Raw genomic sequence first — 19,565 nt, 5'->3', positions numbered from 1 at the left:
GGACTCATTTCAGGAGAACTCTCTAAGTTAGCTTCCTGTTGTTACAGGATCATCTCAAACTCCCCAAGGCAGCATTCTTAGACCCTCAGTTATCTTCTGGGATCAATCTGATGAGCCAGAAGGCCATGGCTGTCTCAGCGCTTTCCCATCTATCCAGGCCTGCATAGTAATGAGTTGTCCTGCTGAAGCCTTGAACACCCCCAAAGGATACAGAGCCTGGGCAGTCATTCCAGTTCTCACATCCATTTCCTTTCCTGACTTCTAAAATGATAGTTGTCTTCCTAGAATAGCGATGCGATGCTCTGACTGCTATGGATTTTAACTCAGTGAAGCTTGTCTTCCTCTCAGAATCAATCTTCAGGGACATGGTATGTATATCTTGCCCCCCAAGGCCTCTATCATAACTCTAGGCATGAGGAAGCGCGGTTGAATAGAACTAAGCCAGTTGTGTCTAATTGTTTTAATACATATTCTTAAATGAAAATATATTAAATGTATGTGTATACATATGTGTCCATGTGAATTTATGTGTACCATGGGCACACAGGTGCCCATGGAGGCCACAGGACATCAGAACCTCTGGAACTGGAGTTGCAGGCAGTTGTGAGCCTGCCAGGTGTGAGTGCTGGAATCTGAACTGGAATCTTCTCCAAGAGCAGTAAGCGCTCTTAACCACTGAGCTGTCTCTCCAGCCCCCCAATACGTGGTCATTCTAAGAAGGAATTCTGTAGCCTCTCACACATCTTTCCTTGCACCAAATTGAGAAGGCTTGACAGATTTCTAGACATTTCACTTCGTCGTGATTTTGTTTGCTGATAACAAGGTTAAGCAAAAAAAAAAAAAAAAAAAAAAAAAAAAAAAGGTTATCTGGTTCCAGTGTTTATCTAATTCAACCAACCTGCTTATCACCTATGACAGGTCCACTTACAGATTTTCTGCTTGAAGAGTCTAACCTTTACTGTAATATGAGATATTTCTTTTTCTCCTACAAATGTAATGGTTTCTCTTTTTCTAGAAGAGCATGTTTTATTGGATTAAATAAATACAAAGGGGTTAATGGCTAAATAATTTCATTTGGGCTTCCTTAATCTCCTTTCTCTCTTTACCCTTCAGGGTTCTGTCTCCCTGAAGAACAGAAGTGCTTTAAATGAGTTTGCCTGGATGTGCAGAGTAGGTGGGGATACAGAAAGAAATGCCCTTTCTCTTGCAGTAGGCAAGGTGGTGAGCTTTGGCTCATCAAATATTTATTGAGCTCTTCTGGGCACCTAGCTCTGTGCATAGCACTCCAGAGAACACCAGAATGGAGAGGGATGAGTGAGTGGAAGGACGGCTCAAGAACCACGGCAGCAGTGGTTTGAGCTTGGAAATTGAGAGTCTTTAGAGCTGTTAGGGTGGTCACAATTTCAGTCAGATTTACTGTTTGAGGCTTAATAAGAAGTCAAAGATGTCTTTCAATAAAGTAGCTATAAATGTGTTTGTGTGTACTCGTACATTATTGTATACGTATGGGCACTATATGTACTGATAATGTACACTATCTGTACATTATTACTAATATTATGCTGAGTATCAAATCAAAACAATCTTCCTCTGAGTTAAATCCTTAGTCCCTAATCTTTTGTTTGTGTTTTGTCTTCTTTTGTTTTGAAACAAGGTCTCACTGTGTAGCTCTGGCTGTCTTGGAACTGACTATGTAGACCATGCTGGCCTCACACTCACAGAGATCTGCCTGCTTCTGCCTCCTGGGTGCTGGGACTAAAGGAGTAGGCTACCATACCTGGCTATTGTTTTATTTTGGGAGGCGGTAGACTTATTTGGTATTGTATAAATGTACTCTATGTGAGTTACGGAAAGTTGTGAGCCACTATGTAGATGTCGGGAATGGAACCCAGGTTGTCTGCAAGAGTAACAAGTCTTTTTAACCACTGAGCCATCTCTCCAGCTTCTGTTTGTATTTTTTAAAAATATTTACTTATGGGGTTGGGGATTTAGCTCAGTGGTAGAGCGCTTGCCTAGGAAGCGCAAGGCCCTGGGTTCGGTCCCCAGCTCTGAAAAAAAAAAAAGAACCAAAAAAAATATTTACTTATTTATGTGTATAAGTGGTTTTTCCTATATGTATATATGTGCATAATAGGTGTGCTCAGAGCCCTCAAAGTTCAGAAAAGGTCATTGGATCTGGAACCGGACAGTTGTGATCCACTGTGTTGCTGGGAACAGAACGCAGGTCCTCTGGAAGAGCAGGCAGTGCTCTTAGTCACTCAGACACCTCTCCAGCTTTCGAAACTTTTTTCAATGATAATGGCTGGCATTTAGTGTGTGCTTGTTGTGTTTGAAGCACTTTCACTTTCCCAGTATTAACTTATGTAATCTCCCTCATAATCACACGAGGCAGACACAACTATGATGCAGATTGTGTATGGAGCAGCTGAAGTGCACATAGCTTTGCAGTATCAATGCAGTCCTTTTATTTTTATTTTTATAGATAATCTTTATTGAATGTTTGCTATGTAAAGCATTATTTACAATTTATTTTTTATACTTATTTACTCTGCATGTGTATGGGGTGGGCATTCATGCCCCTGGGCTTGTATATAAGTCAGAAGACGGCTTTTGGCAGTTAGTTCTCTCCTTCCCCATGTGGGCTTTAGGGATTGAATTCCAGTTCAGCAGGCTCAGAGGCCAGTGCCTTTATTCAATGTGCTATCTCACATTGGAGGGAGAGGAAACAGAAATTGTGGTTCAGATGTACGATATGAGAGAAGAATACAAAATAAACATTTCCATTTGTCAAAAAATAAACGAAAAGGGAAAAACACCCCCCTCCAAGAGTTCAAGTCCAGCTTATGCTGCACGAAACCCAAACAAAACTAAACAAAAAACCCCAGCAACAAAGAGCAAGCAAACAAAACCACCCGAACCCAAACAAGACAAAACATTTTCCCATTGCTACAGAAAATAGAGGGGAAAGGAATGTCGGAAAACGTCTCTGGCTTACAATAGGGCTTTTACCATTAGACAGACCTTCATACCACTTTTCTCCCTTTGTCCAAATCTCCCGTGGATGCTAGAGAGTTTTCTGAAAATGCTTTATGCGGGGCATGTGGTCCCAGCACTTGGAAGCTTACATAGTGAGTTACAGGTCAGCCAGGGCTGCATACTGAGACCCTGCTTCAAGAAAAAAATTTTTTTAAATTTTTTTTATTTACTCATTTATTATATATAAGTACACTGTAGCTGTCTTCAGATACACCAGAAGAGGGCATCAGATCTCTTTACAGATGGTTGTGAGCCACCATGTGGTTGCTGGGAATTGAACTCATGACCCAAGAAAAATTTTTAATCACATTTTAGTTAGTTAATTAATTAATTGATCATTGTGAATGGGGAGCAGGGGTTTCACATGTGTGGATGTGTTGGGAGATCAGAGGACAGCTTGCACGCAGTCCACTCTTCCACCATGTGGGTCAGGGGGATGGAATTCAGTTTGTCAGGTTTGGCAGCAAGTGCCTTTTGTGCAGAGCAAGTGAAAAGGATGAGCTGGTAAAAGGGCTTGCGGTCAAACTCAATGAACTGAGTTCGATCCCAGAGACATACACGGTAGAGAAATGATTTTAGCAAGTTGTCCGCTGACCTCCACACTCAGGTGATAGCACATTGTGAGCTACATAAATAGGTGTAAGTTAAAACTTAAGAACAGAAACACATTTTTGGGTTGCATGCTGGGATATAAATTTCTTCAGGATTTTCTTCCTTGGCTTATGCAGATCCCTATTTGATGAGGAGAAAAGAGCGCTGGTTGACAGGATCTTAAAAAGGAACTTGGAAATAAAAGTTCAGCAGGCGGCTGAGACAGGAGTACTTCCTGGGAAAGTCTCGGGTTAGAGTCTGCCAGATTCTGCTGCATGTCTGAGGGAGGAGGAGCCCCGCAGCACAGGGCGGAGCCAGAGCAGGCGGGCTGGAGCGCCGCGCACCAGGAAGTGACTGGCCCCTGCGACCCCTTAGCACCGTCCGCTGGTTTTTTAGTTTACCATTGCACGGTCCAAGGCCTTAGTGGCTCCAAAGGAAGGAGTCCTGGGTAAGTAGACTGGAAAACCCTGAGTAGGGAGTACTGTTCCCTGCGCCCAAGTGTTTGGGACTGGGAGGAGCCAGGCACACGGGGGCGGAGGGGGGATGTCACCCTTGGTGGCTTTGAAGGTTGTAGCCAGCCATCGCAATCCCCCTCCTGCTGTCTGCCCTAGGTCAGCCCTGCCACCTGCCTATGGTTTGTGGCGTTTTGGTGGCTTGTCCTAGCATCCGTTTGCTAACTAACTTAGTGACCGTTCCTATTGCTGTGGTACAATTCCCTAGCAAAAGCAGCTTTAAGGGAGAAAGGGTTTATTAGGTTTCAAATTGCAGCTCCCAGCAATTAGTCACGAAAAAGTCTAGCCAGGAATTTGAAGCAGCTAGCCACACCTACAGCCAACAGTACAGGGAGAATGAACGTAAGATTTCCTCCCAGGCAGTTCCTGCAGTGCTCTGCAGTTCAAGACTGAAACTCAGAGATAGTACCCACAGGCCAGGCCTTTCCACCACAATTAATTTAACCAAGACAAACGCCTCCCACGTTCTATACAGGCAAACTTGATCTAAACCAGTGATCCTCAACGTGTAAGTGTAGCAACCCCTTTGGGAGTCAAACGACCCTTTCACAAGGGTTGCCTAAGATCATCCTGAATATCAGATATTTACGTTCAGATTTCTAACAGTAGCAACATTACAGTTATGAAATAGCAACAAAAATAATTTTATGGTTGGGAATCACCAGAACATGGGGAATTGTGCTAACGGGTGACAGCAATAGAAGGTTGAGAATCACTGATCTAGACTATTCCTCTTCAGCTATCTATCCCTACCTACTCACCCCGCCTCCAGCTATGACCTTGACAATGGAAACAACCATCACAACACCCACCTTATAGATGCTTGGGCAACAAACATGTTCAAAGACGGGATTGCAGGCCTCTCTGGGGGAAGAACAGACATCACTGCATGGGGTTTGCAGTGGGACACGTTAGCAAATTCAGTTTCCTCTCAGCTTTAGTCAGTAATCCTGGCTGGGATCCAGCCAGTGGAAAGGCAGGTAATTAGGCACCTACCTAGAGGTTGCTGAATATTTTGGAATGTTTAGCTCTCTGAAGCTTAGAGCTTTCAGATTGTCTCTGACTTGAACCTCTGAGCACTGGAGGCAGATTATCCACTGAAGCTCAGTAAACGTTAACTGTAGGTGGTTGCTGTACACTCTTGGACTTTCTAGTCACTGATTAATCCTGAGGCAGGACTAGAGCATGTTCTCTCTTTCTCTCTCTCTCTCTCTCTCTCTCTCTCTCTCTCTCTCTCTCTCTCTCTCTCTCTCTCTCTCTCTCTCTCTCTCTCTCATTTGTTTTCTTGATGACAGACAGCCATTCTGACCAGGGGAGGTTTTTTGTTTTTTGGAGACAGGGTTTCTTTCAGTACCCCTGGCTGTCCTGGAACTTTATAGACCAGGCTGGCCTTGAACTCACAGAGATGCACATGCCTCTGCCTCTTGAGAACTTGGATTAAAGGCGTGTGCCACCACGGCCTGGCAACAAAGTAGTTTTAATCCACATTGGTTTCCTTGTTTGTTTATTTGTTTATTTTAGTTCTCTGTATTCTAGGTATCAAACCCCTATCAAATGTATGTTTAACAAAGTTTATCTCACTATCTGTAGGCTGCCTCTCCATTTTGCTTTTGATATATGTGTGTGTGTGTGTGTGTGTGTGTGTGTGTATGTATGTATGTATGTAAGCTTTTTAGTTTCATGAGCCTCAGTTCATCAACCATTGTTCATATTTCCTGAGTAACTAGTGTCCTGTGCAGAAAGTTCTGACCTCAGGCAGGTTTTTATAGTTTTCTCTTGTAGCTGCTTATTTTTTTTCTTGAATTTTTTTTTCTCTACCTTTAGCTAATGCCATCCCACCTTCGGAGCCTATGCTATTTTTGTAAAATTTGGATTTGTTTTAATTTATGTGTATAACCATTTTGGCTGCATCTATATCTGTGTACCACAGCAATGCCAGATGCCCATGGAAGTAAGAAGAGAACATTGAATCCTCTGGAACTGAAGTTTCAGATGCTTGTAAGATACTAAGTGGGCGCTGGGAATCAAACATGGGTCCTTTGGAAGCGCAGAGGGTGCTTTTAACCACTGAGCTATCTCTCCAGTCCCAAAGCCTATGTTCTTAAATATGACAACTTATTGCCTCTTAATTGCGTCAGTAGATGGAGAATGCTATTATTAACATTTGAACTATAGAATAGCTTAAACGTGCCCTCTTAGACATTTGAAAATTTCCTTCCAACTCCAAATAATGTCATCCTGACACTTGAGTTTGGTAGCTGGGGGTATTTTTTAGAGCAGATCAGTAGGTTATCAAGCCGAGTTCATTCAAAGGTTTGGTGACACTTAAGAACAGTTCTCACCCATTCCTGGTGGTGAAGACCTGTAGTCTTAGCTACTCAAGAGGCTAAGGCAGGAGGATCATGAGTTCCACTCCTATCTGAACTGCACAAGGAGTTCTAAGGCCACCTTGGACACCATAGTTAGACCCTGTCTCAAAATTAAGAGTGAAATGAGGGCTGGTCATTAAAATGAATAACTTTTCCCATTTCAATCAAATTATAATTCATTGAATGGAAATATCTTAAATAAGACAACAAAGAATACTGTTATTTTTATAAGTAAGCACACCAAAATGCTAACAATTTGCCTTTTAAATTTTATTTTATTTATTTACATTCCATCTGTTGCCCTCCCTTTCCTGTTCCCCCCTCCCACAGTTCCTTATTTCATTCTTCCTCTCCCTTGCTTCTGAGAGGGCACTCCTTCCACCAGGCCTCCCAATTCCCTGGGGCCTTAAGTCTCTTGAGGATTAAGCACATCTTCTCCTGCTGAGACTAGACCAGGTAGACCTCTGCTACATATGTGCAAGGGACCTCGGACCAGGCCATGTATGCTGCCTGGTTGGGAGCTCCCAGGGGTCTGGGTTAGTTGAGACTGCTAGTCTTTCTATGGGGTTGCCCTCCCCTTCAGCTTCTTCAGTGCTTCCCCTAATTCAACCATAGGGGTCCCCTACCTCTGTTCAATGGTTGGGTGTAAGTATCTGCCTCTGTCTTGGTCAGCTGCTTGTTGGGCCTCTCAGGACAGCCATGCTAGGCTCCTCTCTGTAAGCACACCATAGCATCAATAACAGTGTCAGGCCTTGGAGGCTCCCTATGAGCTGTATCCCCGGTTGCCCAGGTCATGGGACCTCCTTTCCCTCAGACTCTTCTCCATTTTTGTCCCTGCAGTTCTTTTAGACAGGAGCAATTCTGGTCAGAAAATTTGACTGTGAATTAGTAACCCTGTCTATCTATAGGAGGTAGACTATTTGAGTTCCCTCTCCCCAGTGTTGGGCATTTTGGCCAAGTTCACCCTCAATGAGTCCTGAGAGGTTCTTACATTTCAGGTCTCTGGCATTATCTAGAGGGCCTCCTTACTTCCCACTTCCGAGGCTGCATATTTCCATTCATTCTCTTGTCCCTCTGGGCTTCTCTCCTGTTCCTTCCCCGTACCTGATCCCCCTTTCCCCTCCCTATCCCACCCAGAGCCTTCCCTCCCTCTGCTTCTGTGATTATTACCTTCCTGATTCTAAGTGGGATCAAGGCATCCTCACTTGGGCCTATCTGCTTGTTACACTGCTTTGTATATGGATTGTATCCTAGATATTCTGTACTTTTTGGCTAATACCCACTTATCAGTGAGTACATGCATGTCCTTTTGGGTCTGGGTTACCTCACTCAGGATGATATTTTCTAGTTCTATCCATTTGCCTGCAAAACTCAGGATATCCTTTTTCCTTTTTTTTAAATTTTGTAATTATATTTATGTACAGAAAACTTAAGTGTACATTTAATCCAGCTTAGTGGCGAGTTCATTAGCCTTTGCCTTTTCCAGCTTGGCAATGCGAGCCACAGACTTAGGACGTTGCCTCCCCAGTGGCGGAGGATCTTGTCTTATCTGTCATTATAATTGGTTCTAATAGCTCCCACCAGCTTAGCCAGAGCCCCCTTGTCTTCTGAGTTAACCTGTGTGAAGGCAACAGTGGTGCTTGTCTTCCTGTGGACCAGGCGCCCCAGCCTGGCCTTTCCCTTGGTGATGCAGTAGGGCACCCCCATCTTTCGACAAAGAGCAAGCAGGAAAACCACCAGCTCAGTGGGGTCTACATTATGGGCAATCACCACCACTTGAGCCTTCTTGTTCCCCACCAAGGTGGTGACTGTATTGACCCCTGCTCGGAGGACTCAGAGGACAGGCGGTCTCTCAGTTGGGAAGTCCCCTTTGCCAGCAGCTTTCTTCTCAGTGCAGGCCAGCAGCCTCTGCTTCTTCTCCTGCTCTGTCTCTGGCCTGTACTTGTGGGCAAGCTTAAGCAGCTGAGTCGCTGTTTGCCTGCGAAGGGCCTGGGGGAACTGGTTGATGGCAGGAGGTACTTTGAGCCGCTTATAGAGGATGGCCCTTTGCCGCTGCAGCCCAATGTAGTGGGGCCATTTGACGAAGTGTGAGATCTCTTTTGGGCTGGATGTCCTGCCCAATGCCGAAGTTCTTAGGGCTTTTCTCAAACAAAGGATTGACCACCTTTTTGGCCTCCTGTTTCTTGACCACGGCGGGGTCCGGGGCCACCTTCTTCCCCTTGACCTTCTTTCCTTTGGACATCTTGCTCGGCTGGAGGAGAGCGCATCCTTGTTCTTAATAGCTGAGTAGTACTCCATTGTGTAGATGTACCACATTTTCTGTATCCATTCCTCTGTTGAAGGGCATCTGGGTTCTTTCCAGCTTCTGGCTATTATAAATAAGGCTGCTATGAACATAGTGGAGCACATGTCTTTGTTGTATCTTGGAGCATCTTTTGGGTATATGCCTAAGAGAGGTATAGCTGGGTCCTCAGGTAGTTCAATGTCCAATTTTCTGAGGAACGTCCAGACTGATTTCCAGAGTGCTTATACCTGTTTGCAATTCCACCAACAATGGAGGAGTATTCCTCTTTCTCCACATCCTCGCCAGCATCTGCTGTCACCTGAGTTTTTGATCTTAGCCATTCTGACTGGTGTGAGGTGGAATCTCAGTGTTGTTTTGATTTGCATTTCCCTGATGACTAAGGCTGTTGAACATTTCTTGAGGTGCTTCTCAGATATTCGAGATTACTCTGTTGTGAATTCTCTGTTTAGCTCTGTACCCTATTTTTAAATTGGGTTATTTGGGTTTTTTTGGATCTTAACTTCTTGAGTTCTTTACGTATTTTGGATATTAGCTCTCTATCAGATGAGGGATGCTGCTCACTGGCTTTCTCCTCATGGCCTGTTCAGCCTGCTTTCTTATGTTACCCAGGAACACTAGCCCTTGGGTGGCACTGCTTACAGTTATCTGGACTCTCCTGCACCAATCAAGAAAAAGCACAATGGGCTTTACAACAGATCAGTCTGAATGGAGGCCTTTTCTCAATTGAGTCCTCTTCCCAGAATACCTAGTGTTTGTTTCAAATTGACACAACAAACAAACGACCCTAAGTAGCATATACCCTAAGGTAAACAAGCAGAAGGGACGTCCTGTAATGGAGGAGGAGGGGTTCCCTATTAGAACACTCTGATAAAGGCACTGACAGACACAGTGCCTGCCACTGTATTTGGAGAGTCACATTTCTTAACTCTTGCAGCAAGTGTGTCAGACTTGTCCTTGGAGTTATTCATATAATTCCTTTCTTGTGCGCTCCATCTGTATGGCCTCCCCCATTCAGTTCCATGATAGCCTTAAATGCATTGTGACAGTGATAACACAGAAACGCTTCTGCTAGGTGCTGGGCACTGCGCTTACAGCCTTACAGATGTCATGTGTCTTTAATCTTCAGTTGAGGACTTTTTTTTATGTAGTGTGGGGGTTGGGTTTCGGGCCTTGTAGCTGCTAGTCAAGAGCTGCATCATTGATCTTGTCCCCTGGCAGTACATTTTATTTTTATTAATCATCTTTATTTAGCTCTTATAGCTGCTCTTATGAGGTAGGTATCATTAGGATTTTCTCTGTTTAACAGATGAAAGAAATGTCAGAGGAATGACTAACCTGCTAGAAGCCATCTGGCTAGTAAGTGTTAGAGTCAGAAGACAGCCCAAGCTCATTCTATCATTCTCCTGATTCTAGGGCCTGCACTACTTCCTGAAAGGCCAAAGCATTCACTTATCCTTGCTGTCTGGCTCCACCTATTGTCTTCTTTCCCTTTTTTGCGTCAGACATTGTTGTCCTGGCTGCGTCAATGCCTGCATCAAAGATATCTATCTCTCTTGACTTCTCTAGCTCCATGTATTGGGCTTCTTCTTCCTGATTATTCTTTTCCTTTGTAAACCAACCTTTCCTCCATTGTCCCTCTCTTCCTTTCTTGCTCTCTCTCCCACTCCACCCTCTCCGTTTCCTTCTTTGTTAGGGTCTGATTATGTAGCCCTGGCTATCTAGAACTCACTCACCATCTAGGCCAAGCCCCTGCCTCCTTAGCGCTGGGATTACAGGTATGCCATCATGCCTGCTCTTACTGCTTGGTCCTCTTTTATTTATTTATTTTTGTTTTTTGTTTTTTGTTTTTTGTTTTTTTTAATTAACTTGAGTATTTCTTGTATACATTTCGAGTGTTATTCCCTTTCCCGGTTTCCGGGCAAACATTCCCCTCCCCCCTCCCCTTCTATATGTGTGTTCCCCTCCCCATCCTCCCCTCATTAACGCCCTCCCCCCAACAATCACGTTCACTGGGGGTTCAGTCTTAGCAGGACCCAGGGCTTCCCCTTCCACTGGTGCTCTTACTAGGCTATTCATTGCTACCTATGATGTCAGAGTCCAGGGTCAGTCCATGTATAGTCTTTAGGTAGTGGCTTAGTCCCTGGAAGCTCTGGTTGCTTGGCATTGTTGTTCATATGGGGTCTCGAGCCCCTTCAAGCTCTTCCAGTTCTTTCTCTGATTCCTTCAATGGGGGTTCCATTCTCAGTTCAGTGGTTTGCTGCTGGCATTCGCCTCTGTATTTGCTGTATTCTGGCTGTGTCTCTCAGGAGCGATCTACCTCCAGCTCCTGTCGGCCTGCACATCTTTGCTTCATCCATCTTGTCTAATTGGATGGCTGTATATGTATGGGCCACATGTGGGGCAGGCTCTGAATGGGTGTTCCTTCTGTGTCTGTTTTAATCTTTACCTCTCTCTTCCCTGCCAATGGTATTCTTGTTCCCCTTTTAAAGAAGGAGTGAAGCATTCTTGGTCCTCTTTTAAGTCAGCAGCACCTCTTCTTTTTCTCTTCTAGGTGGAGTCACTGGCCTTTCGTTCTTCTCTATAGTCAACCTTCTTGTTTTGTACACTAACTGGTGCTTACAGGACTGCGGAGACAGATCTTTACTTCTCCGTACTAGAGCTGTCTGCTCTACGAAGCCGTTCTTGAGCTTGATCTTCTCAATTAGACTGTTAAGGTATAATTCATTCTGCACTGCTGTGACCTGTTGCCTTGTACATAGTAAGCACTTACTAAATATCCATCGATTGATTGGCCATTGGGTAGGAGGGTAGGAGAGAAGGGATTGACTGAAGAAATGTATCCTGGGGGACAGAATCTTATTTTCTTCATCTCTTTATTTTGGGAGCTGGTTATTTATTTATTTATGTTTGTGGTATTAGAGATTAAACCAATGGCCTCACACCTTCTAGGAAGGCATTCTATCCCTGACCTTATTATTTTGAGACAGAGTCTCATTATATAGCTCCAGTTGACCTGAAAATTACTATGTAGTTGAGGTTGGCTGCCTACACACAGAGATCTGCTTGTCTGTCTCCCAAGTGCTCTTATGCAAGGTGTACACTACTATACTCAATCTTTTCTGTCTCTTTTTTTGGAGACAGGTTCTCATATAGCCTAGGCTGGTCTCAAAAAGCAATATATAGATAGTCAATGATGACCTCGAACTTCTGATATTCTTGCTTTTACTTCCTGAGTGCTGGGAATTAAACCCATGGCTTTGTGCATACTAAGCAAGCATCCTGCCAACTGAGCTACTTCCCTAGCTCATTTACTACTACTACTACTACTACTACTACTACTACTACTACTACTACTGTTATTAGCCAGGCTAACCTTGAACTCACCTGTGTAGCCTGGATGGGCCTTGGCCTCATCTTTCTACCTTAGGCTTCTGAATCGCTGGGAAGTTTTAGGCCTAAACCATCAAGTTTGGCTTAAAGCTTTGTCTTGCATGCCCTAAGTTGTATTCAATAGGTATGTTTTACTGAATGTTCGCTGCTAGTACTGTGCTTGGTGCTGCAGTTCCATAAGGGTTTATAAATGGCCAAAGGCTTTAGGAGTTCTGCCCCTACAGCCACCTTTCAGTGGGTGAATTACAATGTGTGTCTTTGATTGGCAGGCATCAAGAAAAGAGTCCTAATGTACAACCCAAGATTATTCCTTTCCAGGGTGAGTTTCTTCTCCAAACCAGGACTGCTTCCCTGGGATACTGCGAGACCACCAGATTTGTTACAGTCCTTTTTGGGCACAGCACATAAGGGGTGTTTCACTAGCGTGATAGCTAAGAAACACCCAATCGGACAAAAATATCAGAAGAAACAAAGGCATTGTAGACCACAGATGACTCCTGGCAGGAGAGGTAAGACCTAAGCTGATGTCTGTTGTTTGCTGCAGATCAGAATCTATGGGTCCACTGACATTCTGTTGTGCTAATCTGACTGACTTAGAACTGCGAAGATTCCTGAGGTTGCTTGGAGCAATGTGATCAGGGCAGTCTTGATGACTTGTGCAGGATAGTAATAGAACTACTTCAGGATTGTAGGAAATATTTTTGTCTTAGGGTGCATCTTTGTCAGAAAGGAGATCTTAAACTGCCATCTTGCTTCTAAAGAAGGTCTATGGAGCTGGGTGTGGTGGTGCACATTTGCTACTGCAACAATCAGGAGATGGAGACAGGACTATCTGGTGTTACCATCAGCAAGTTTGAGGCTAGCTTGGGCTACGTGAGGCCCTGGGTCTAAAACCAAAGTAAAGTAAAAATAAATTAAAATAATTTAAAAACTAGGAAAATCAAAATCAAAATACTATTCAGGCATGGTGGTGAATGCCTTTAATATCAGCCCTTTGGAGGCAGAAGCAGATGAATGAGTTCAAGGCCAGCCTGGTCTACATTAGAGTTATAGACCAGCCAGGGCTGCATAGACCCTGTTTCAAAACAAGCAAACAAAGTTACATGGATTGGAGATGAATAGTCTCTTTCTAGCCAAACACAATATACCTCATTTTATGTGACAAAGGTATTTTTAAGGTCAAATTACATTTTAAAAGCATTAAGGAGGTGAGCTTTTGAGAGGAACTCAGGAGTAAAGCTTTTTTTAATATGACTAATTACCACCTGATAAATCTGAAATGTCATTATATTGAATTTGCCCATCTGTTCTGCTTTGTTAAGTACCAGACATCACCAAAATGGGCTCTTCTCCCAGACTCCCATCTCCTGAGGGGAATGAGAGTCAGTTGTAGCTTCTGAATTTAAGTAAAACCTCAGAGACTGGTGACAGGAGGTCCTTATGCATAGTAGGTGCTCAGTACATATTTAGATAATTAACAGTGTATCTGAATTATTTTATTCAAGGCTGGCTGATGCTGTGACTCCATTCTGGAGGCTGAGATATGAAGAACAACTCAAGGTAGGTGTCTAGCTTGAAACTTCTCCCCCAACTACTCCAGCACAACGGCACTAGAGGCATGCGAAGCCTGATTAGAGAGTTCAGTCCACTTGTCCCATAGTTTCTTTCTTTGTTGTTGTTGTTGTTGTTGTATTTTGTTTTTGAAGCAAAGTCCTAGGTTGGTTCCAATTCACTAAGTAACTAGGGATGACCTTGAACCTGTTGGTCTTCCTGCCTCCTGAATTACAGGAGCGGACTATCACACTTACTTTATGCAGTCTCTGGGCTTAAACCCAGGGTTTTGTGCATGCCAGACAGGCATTGTGTTGAGGAATCCATGTTCCCAGCCTACCCCACAGGTCTTTACATTTGGTTTGTAATGACTCTGATGTTTGAACTTAGGGCTCCTTATAGCTTCTGAACTCTAGATTTGTAGATCCAAGTGTTGATGTCCTTTCTTTGCTGTCCTTGTCTTGTGTGTATGAGTGATCGAACAGTTGAACTTCTCAACATAGAAGCCACCAGCCACATGTGTCTGTTTAAATTTAAGTATAGTCAATTTTGCCATAATGCTTGCTTTGAAAACAAATTTGTTTCAATGGATTGATGTATTAGGAAACAATTTGAGCATAATGTAGATTTCATGTTTACCAGGAGCAATTTATTTCATGAGAAGTGCTAGGTGAAAGGAAGAAACTACCCAGTTGAAGCGCACTGTATAAGAATGCATAAAAAGGGGGTTGGGGATTTAGCTCAGTGGTACAGCGCTTACCTAGGAAGCGCAAGGCCCTGGGTTCGGGGTCCCCAACTCCGAAAAAAAGAACCAAAAAAAAAAAAGAATGCATAAAAAGCACATGCATATATGTCAGCTATCTTCTGGCAATCTCGGTTCTCTGATATTATGGACCACACCCATTCAGTACTGGAGATCGAATATACACCCGATATACTTTTAGTTTCTCATGCTATTCCCCTTTGGCACCCACTTCTACAAACAAATCTTAGGTCTTTGTGGAAGGGGGTAGAGTTCAAGCCTTGTTGTCATTTATCCTTCTTTCTTTCTTTTCACAAAATTGTTAGCTTTATGTATTCTTTTGTATGTATGATTGTTTTTGCTTACATGTCTCAGTATGTACCAGATGCATGCTTAGTTCTATCAGAGGTCAGGAGGCATCAGATCCCCTGAGATTGATGTTACAGACAGTTGTGAGCCATCATAAGGGTGCTGGGAATTGAACCTGGGTACTCTGCAAGAATAAGTGTTCGTGACTGATGAGCCAACTCTCCAGCCCCATACTCTAATTTTATTTTTTTTTAGCCATTTAACATATTGGAAAGTACAAGAGTGTTCCTACATGTACACACACACACACACACACACACACACACACACACACACAATCAGTTGTAAGAAAGATAATAAAAACCTTGCCATGGTGGTAGACACCTTTAATCCCAGCACTTGGCAGGCAGAGATAGCTGGCTCTTGAGTTGGAAGTGAGCCCAGTCTACATAATGAGTTCCAGGCCAGCCAGGAGGAAACAAAGAGCAAGGGGCTGGAGAGATGAGTCTGCTTAAGAGCACTCACCGTTCTTTTAGAACCTCAGTTGATTCCCCAGCATCCCCATGGCAGCACACAACCATCTGTAACCGCAGTTCCAGGGGATGTGACACCGTCTTCTGACCTCCATGGGTACCAGAAACACACCTGGTGCATAGTCATATATGCAGGCAAACACCCAGACAGGAAAAAATAAAAACAAGAGAAATTTAAAATCCCAAAGAACCCAAAACAAAGAATGATGGGAAAAAGGCAGGAAAGGATCCAAGGCTCAGATGACGATCCATATACTGTGGGTATTCTAGAGAAGTCACGTGAAGGCTGTGACAAGTAGAAATAAGGACAGAAGGGCCGAGAGGCAGGGAAGGGCATGGGGAATGGGACTAGCAGAAGCAGAATATATAGTGGCTCTAAGGAAAGTGGAATTCAGACTGTGGTGCAAACCTGAGTGCACAAGATTGAGTACAAATACTTTCTGAAGAGGGGCCATTACAGCATTGTAATAGATTCCTACCTCTCCTTCTGCTTTCTTCTCTGAAAGCAGTTTACCTGGGTGGATTACTGACTCATCGTAGAATGTTGTATGCCTAGCTCTATTTCTCCAGGAGCTCTTCCTTTGACTGGGGCCATTTCAAGTGCTCTAGCTACACATGACTAGTGGCTACTCTGTGTGAAGAACGTAGCACAGACAGAGCATCTCCATTATGGGACACTCTACCGGGCAGCAATGACATATACTTTAAGTGTTTAATCTTAAAGGTCAGATAAAAAGATGAGCTCAGGCAGAACTCCCTCTTGACCTTTCCTTAGCATCTTATTAAGTCCTTGCCTGTGCTGGATTTCTTGCTTCTGTTATCTGCTAAGAGCATAACCCATGAATCTCGGAGAGACCTCTTTTGTCATCTTTTCTAGTCTTTGCAGTGAAACTACATTTGCTTCGTTGCTTGTATTCTCTCTGTTGCAGGTGAAATTTGAAGCTCAGAAGAAAATTTTACAAAGCCTGGAGTCTTACCTACAAGTACTCCATGGAGTCAGTGCCACAGTGGCTGTATCCCAGTCTGAGGGGCTCTGCTGTCTCCTCCATCCCATTATGCCCTCCGTAAGTCCCTGCCTCCCTCGTTCTTACCTTCTGTGGCCCTGAAATGATATCAGCAATATTCTCTGGGCACTTGCTCAGGTCAGATGATTATCACGCATCACTTGCCCATTCTTCTATTTACAATGGCCCCGAGGGAGGGATAGGTCCTCTTTTTTTTGTAAACGGAGCTTTCAGAGAATACAGAGAAGAAGCAATTTACCTAGAGCACACACCTAGAAAGTGTCGGAACAATGTTTACATATACGCTGCACTGTCTGATACAGAGCCCACTTCATCAGGCCACTCTTACCTCCTCAGGCAGATTCCAGGCTTTAAAAACCCTTCCTACCAGCACTTCCAAATAGCAATATTTCATTCACGGCAGAAGTCGGCAGACCGTGGCCCTTAAGACCAAATCTGTCTGTTTTGTATTACAGCTGAACTCAACCTGTTTGTGTCTGTGGCTGCTTTCGGGGCTCCAGTGTCACTCTCAAGTAGTTATGACAGGTGCCATATGTCCTGCCAAGTTTATTGATTCCAGCTCTTGACGGGTCAGGTTCACTAGCTCCTGCTTTAATGGGGAGACTGGAGATTTCTTTTGCTTTTTCAAATAGCAAGGAAATTCTATTCAAAAGCAAAGCAACAGCGCAGATCAGAAATACGCTGTCAAGGACGACAGCACATCATGTGACAGAGTTCTCGTAGGCTTGGCAACCCTAACTGCTGTGGACCACGTGGATCATTCCAGCCATTGGCTTTCACATGTACCATATCTTCTAAGTCAGCATCATCACTCCCCATCCATCCCCTTTCTTGTTGTCCTCTTTCATTTCATCTGTTCTCCTGGCCTTCTTTCCTTCTGTCCCCTCTAGCCTACCACCACTGGCTACTAGAACAAGTCCACCTTTTCTGTGAACCAGAGCCCAGATGGCAATCCAAAGACCGTGGGCTATTACCTAGGAACCTGGAGAGGTCAGTTCAAAGCAAAACTAAACAAACAAAGAAACAAAAAAAGCAAAACAATGATGGAGAAGGAAAGGAAACAAGCGTAGCAGTGTCAACAGGAGTGGACCACACTGTGATCATAAAGAAGGCTGACGGCTTTGGCACAGCTCAGGCTCACAAGGTTGATCTGGGTTAATTTCTACTGACTATAACCAGGATAGACATTACTGCCCTGGCCTATTCTTCCTCTAAATGCAATTTACCAGCTAAGCCAGCGTAGGCCTCGAGTAAATGCTCCTGTTGTCACTGCTGCTGTCTCCTCGTTGTCGTCGTAATCGTTATTTTTGCTCCTGTCCATATTGGGAGCAGTGCCCTCATTGTTAGTGAGTCACTATCAATTTTCCATCGTCATAGACCTAAAAACTGGAGCTCTCCGTGGTTGCTGAATCTGCCTTAGAAGAACTGGAAGGGAAAGTGGGGGGTACTCGTGAGGGAAATCACAGGGGCATTTTCTGAAACTTACTGCCTGCATCCATTCCCAGATTCCATCCCCGAGCTTTTTATCTGCCTATTTTCAGTAAATCTACTTGAAACCCCATCATTTCATATTACCTACACTGTTTAATATCCATACACCTTGAACTACAGTTCATTCAGACAAGCAATGCATTTAGCTTTTCCCTTCATGTGCTGAGTTAAATGACTTTATGATTTCAGGGTTCTGTTATTCGGTAGTAGAAAAACAAAGCCCATTACATTTTATTTCCCTCTTAAAATCCATGCCATATCTTCACATGGCACACTTGTGGCATAGGAGGAAGTGTTTAGGACTAGCTCCATTAAGAATTAGCTGATGAATGCCTAAACCAGCAAACAATTAGGCTTTCTCTGAAAAAAAAAATAACTATATGCTTTTGCTTCTTTGTATTAACATCTGCCTCCGAAAGGAGGAAATTTCAGCTGCCGGGTTAGGAGGAACATCATAAATAAAATCATTTTTGTTCACGTAGATGGAAATGCCATCTGTGTACCATGTAATCATCTGAAAAACATCCCAGACAAACACAGTCAAGTGGCTTAGGTAAAATTGAGCGAGGGCTGGTTGAAGATGACCTGGGGCATTGTACTCTCTTAACTGCAGTGTCCCTGACATTTTAATATGGGTGCCTGCCGTGATTGCTGGAGGAAAGGGGGGGCTGTGTACTGACAGTCTACCTTTTAACGTGGCTAGAACATTGCTCTGGTTTTCTTCCAGGGATGGTGTAGAGTGGGAGGCAGAAGTGCTATTGTTGCTGCAAATGTCAAGGGGTCCAAGGAGGTTGATAATAAGGAATAATTAGGATAAGAGGTACTGCTGAGACCACTGTGATGCGTCAGGTGTTCCAAACATTTGAAAGGTTAATGCTTTCAGCAGAACAAAGAAGTACCCTGAGAGCTGTAGGCAAGGCAGTAAGGCATCATGAGAGTGAGCCGGCACACAGCTCAGCAGTAGAATGCTTCATGCATGAAGACCTTGGTTTGATTCCTGGTCCCACACACAAAAAAGAAGCTTCTCATGGGATGACCCCTCAGACACTTAGAATTTGTCTGGTGTATGGGGCCACTACTGAGTGCCTGCCGTCTTTCAGGCACTGCACCTGGAGTGGGGCCGCAGGGGTGACTCAGTTTGTCATTAAAAATGATGCCTGTGCTCAGCCCTGAACAACAGAAGGCGGAAGCCTTACTGATGATTGAACAAGATGTCAAATGATCCTCTTCCTCCCCTTCATTCTTACCAGCACCTACCCTTTTAATGATGTTTGCTTCTGACACTGGGTGCTGCTTTATTTAGCATGCTAGTAAAGCATGCTAATGAAACACAGCGATAAGTTCCAGAACTTTCCACAGCTGTTTTTGTAGGCTCACTTTCTAGAATCCCCATGCTCTTCATCACCACCTTGTCCTATTTTTTTCTGAGTTTTTTTTTAAATTTTATCACATTTATTTATCTATTTGCTTATTATTTTAAAACAATCTCTTCATTTTTATTGTATGAATGTTTTGCCTGCATGTGTCTCTGTTCTACATGGATGTGCCTGCTCCCTGTGGAGGTCAGAAGAGGGCGTCAGATCCCCCCGGAACAGGCGTTACAGGTGACTGTGAGCCAGCATGTGGTTGCTGGGACTTGAGCCTGGGTCCTGTGCAAGAGCAGTCGGTGCTCTTAACCTCTGAGCCACCTCTACAGCGCCTCTCTCTCTCT

General features: G+C 43.9%; 1 protein-coding gene across 1 annotated transcript in view; it reads left to right on the top strand.

The window, feature by feature from the left end:
• The first annotated feature begins 3,940 nt into the window (after positions 1 to 3,940).
• Positions 3,941 to 19,565, top strand: part of Trmt2b (tRNA methyltransferase 2 homolog B) — a 60,450-nt gene continuing 44,825 nt past the window's right edge. Inside the window, 7 exon segments of the mRNA XM_017602352.3 lie at positions 3,941 to 4,075; positions 12,473 to 12,690; positions 12,693 to 12,712; positions 13,709 to 13,763; positions 16,268 to 16,402; positions 17,254 to 17,353; positions 18,337 to 18,407. Of these exon segments, the coding sequence (XP_017457841.1) occupies positions 12,493 to 12,690; positions 12,693 to 12,712; positions 13,709 to 13,763; positions 16,268 to 16,402; positions 17,254 to 17,353; positions 18,337 to 18,407 (579 nt within the window). The 5' untranslated portion in view covers positions 3,941 to 4,075; positions 12,473 to 12,492.

This window comes from Rattus norvegicus, chromosome X (assembly GCF_036323735.1).
Source record: "Rattus norvegicus strain BN/NHsdMcwi chromosome X, GRCr8, whole genome shotgun sequence".
NCBI classification, from domain to species: Eukaryota; Metazoa; Chordata; class Mammalia; order Rodentia; family Muridae; genus Rattus; species Rattus norvegicus.
The sequence above is the reverse complement of the archived record's forward strand: the minus strand, read 5'-3'. Positions and strand labels throughout refer to the sequence as shown.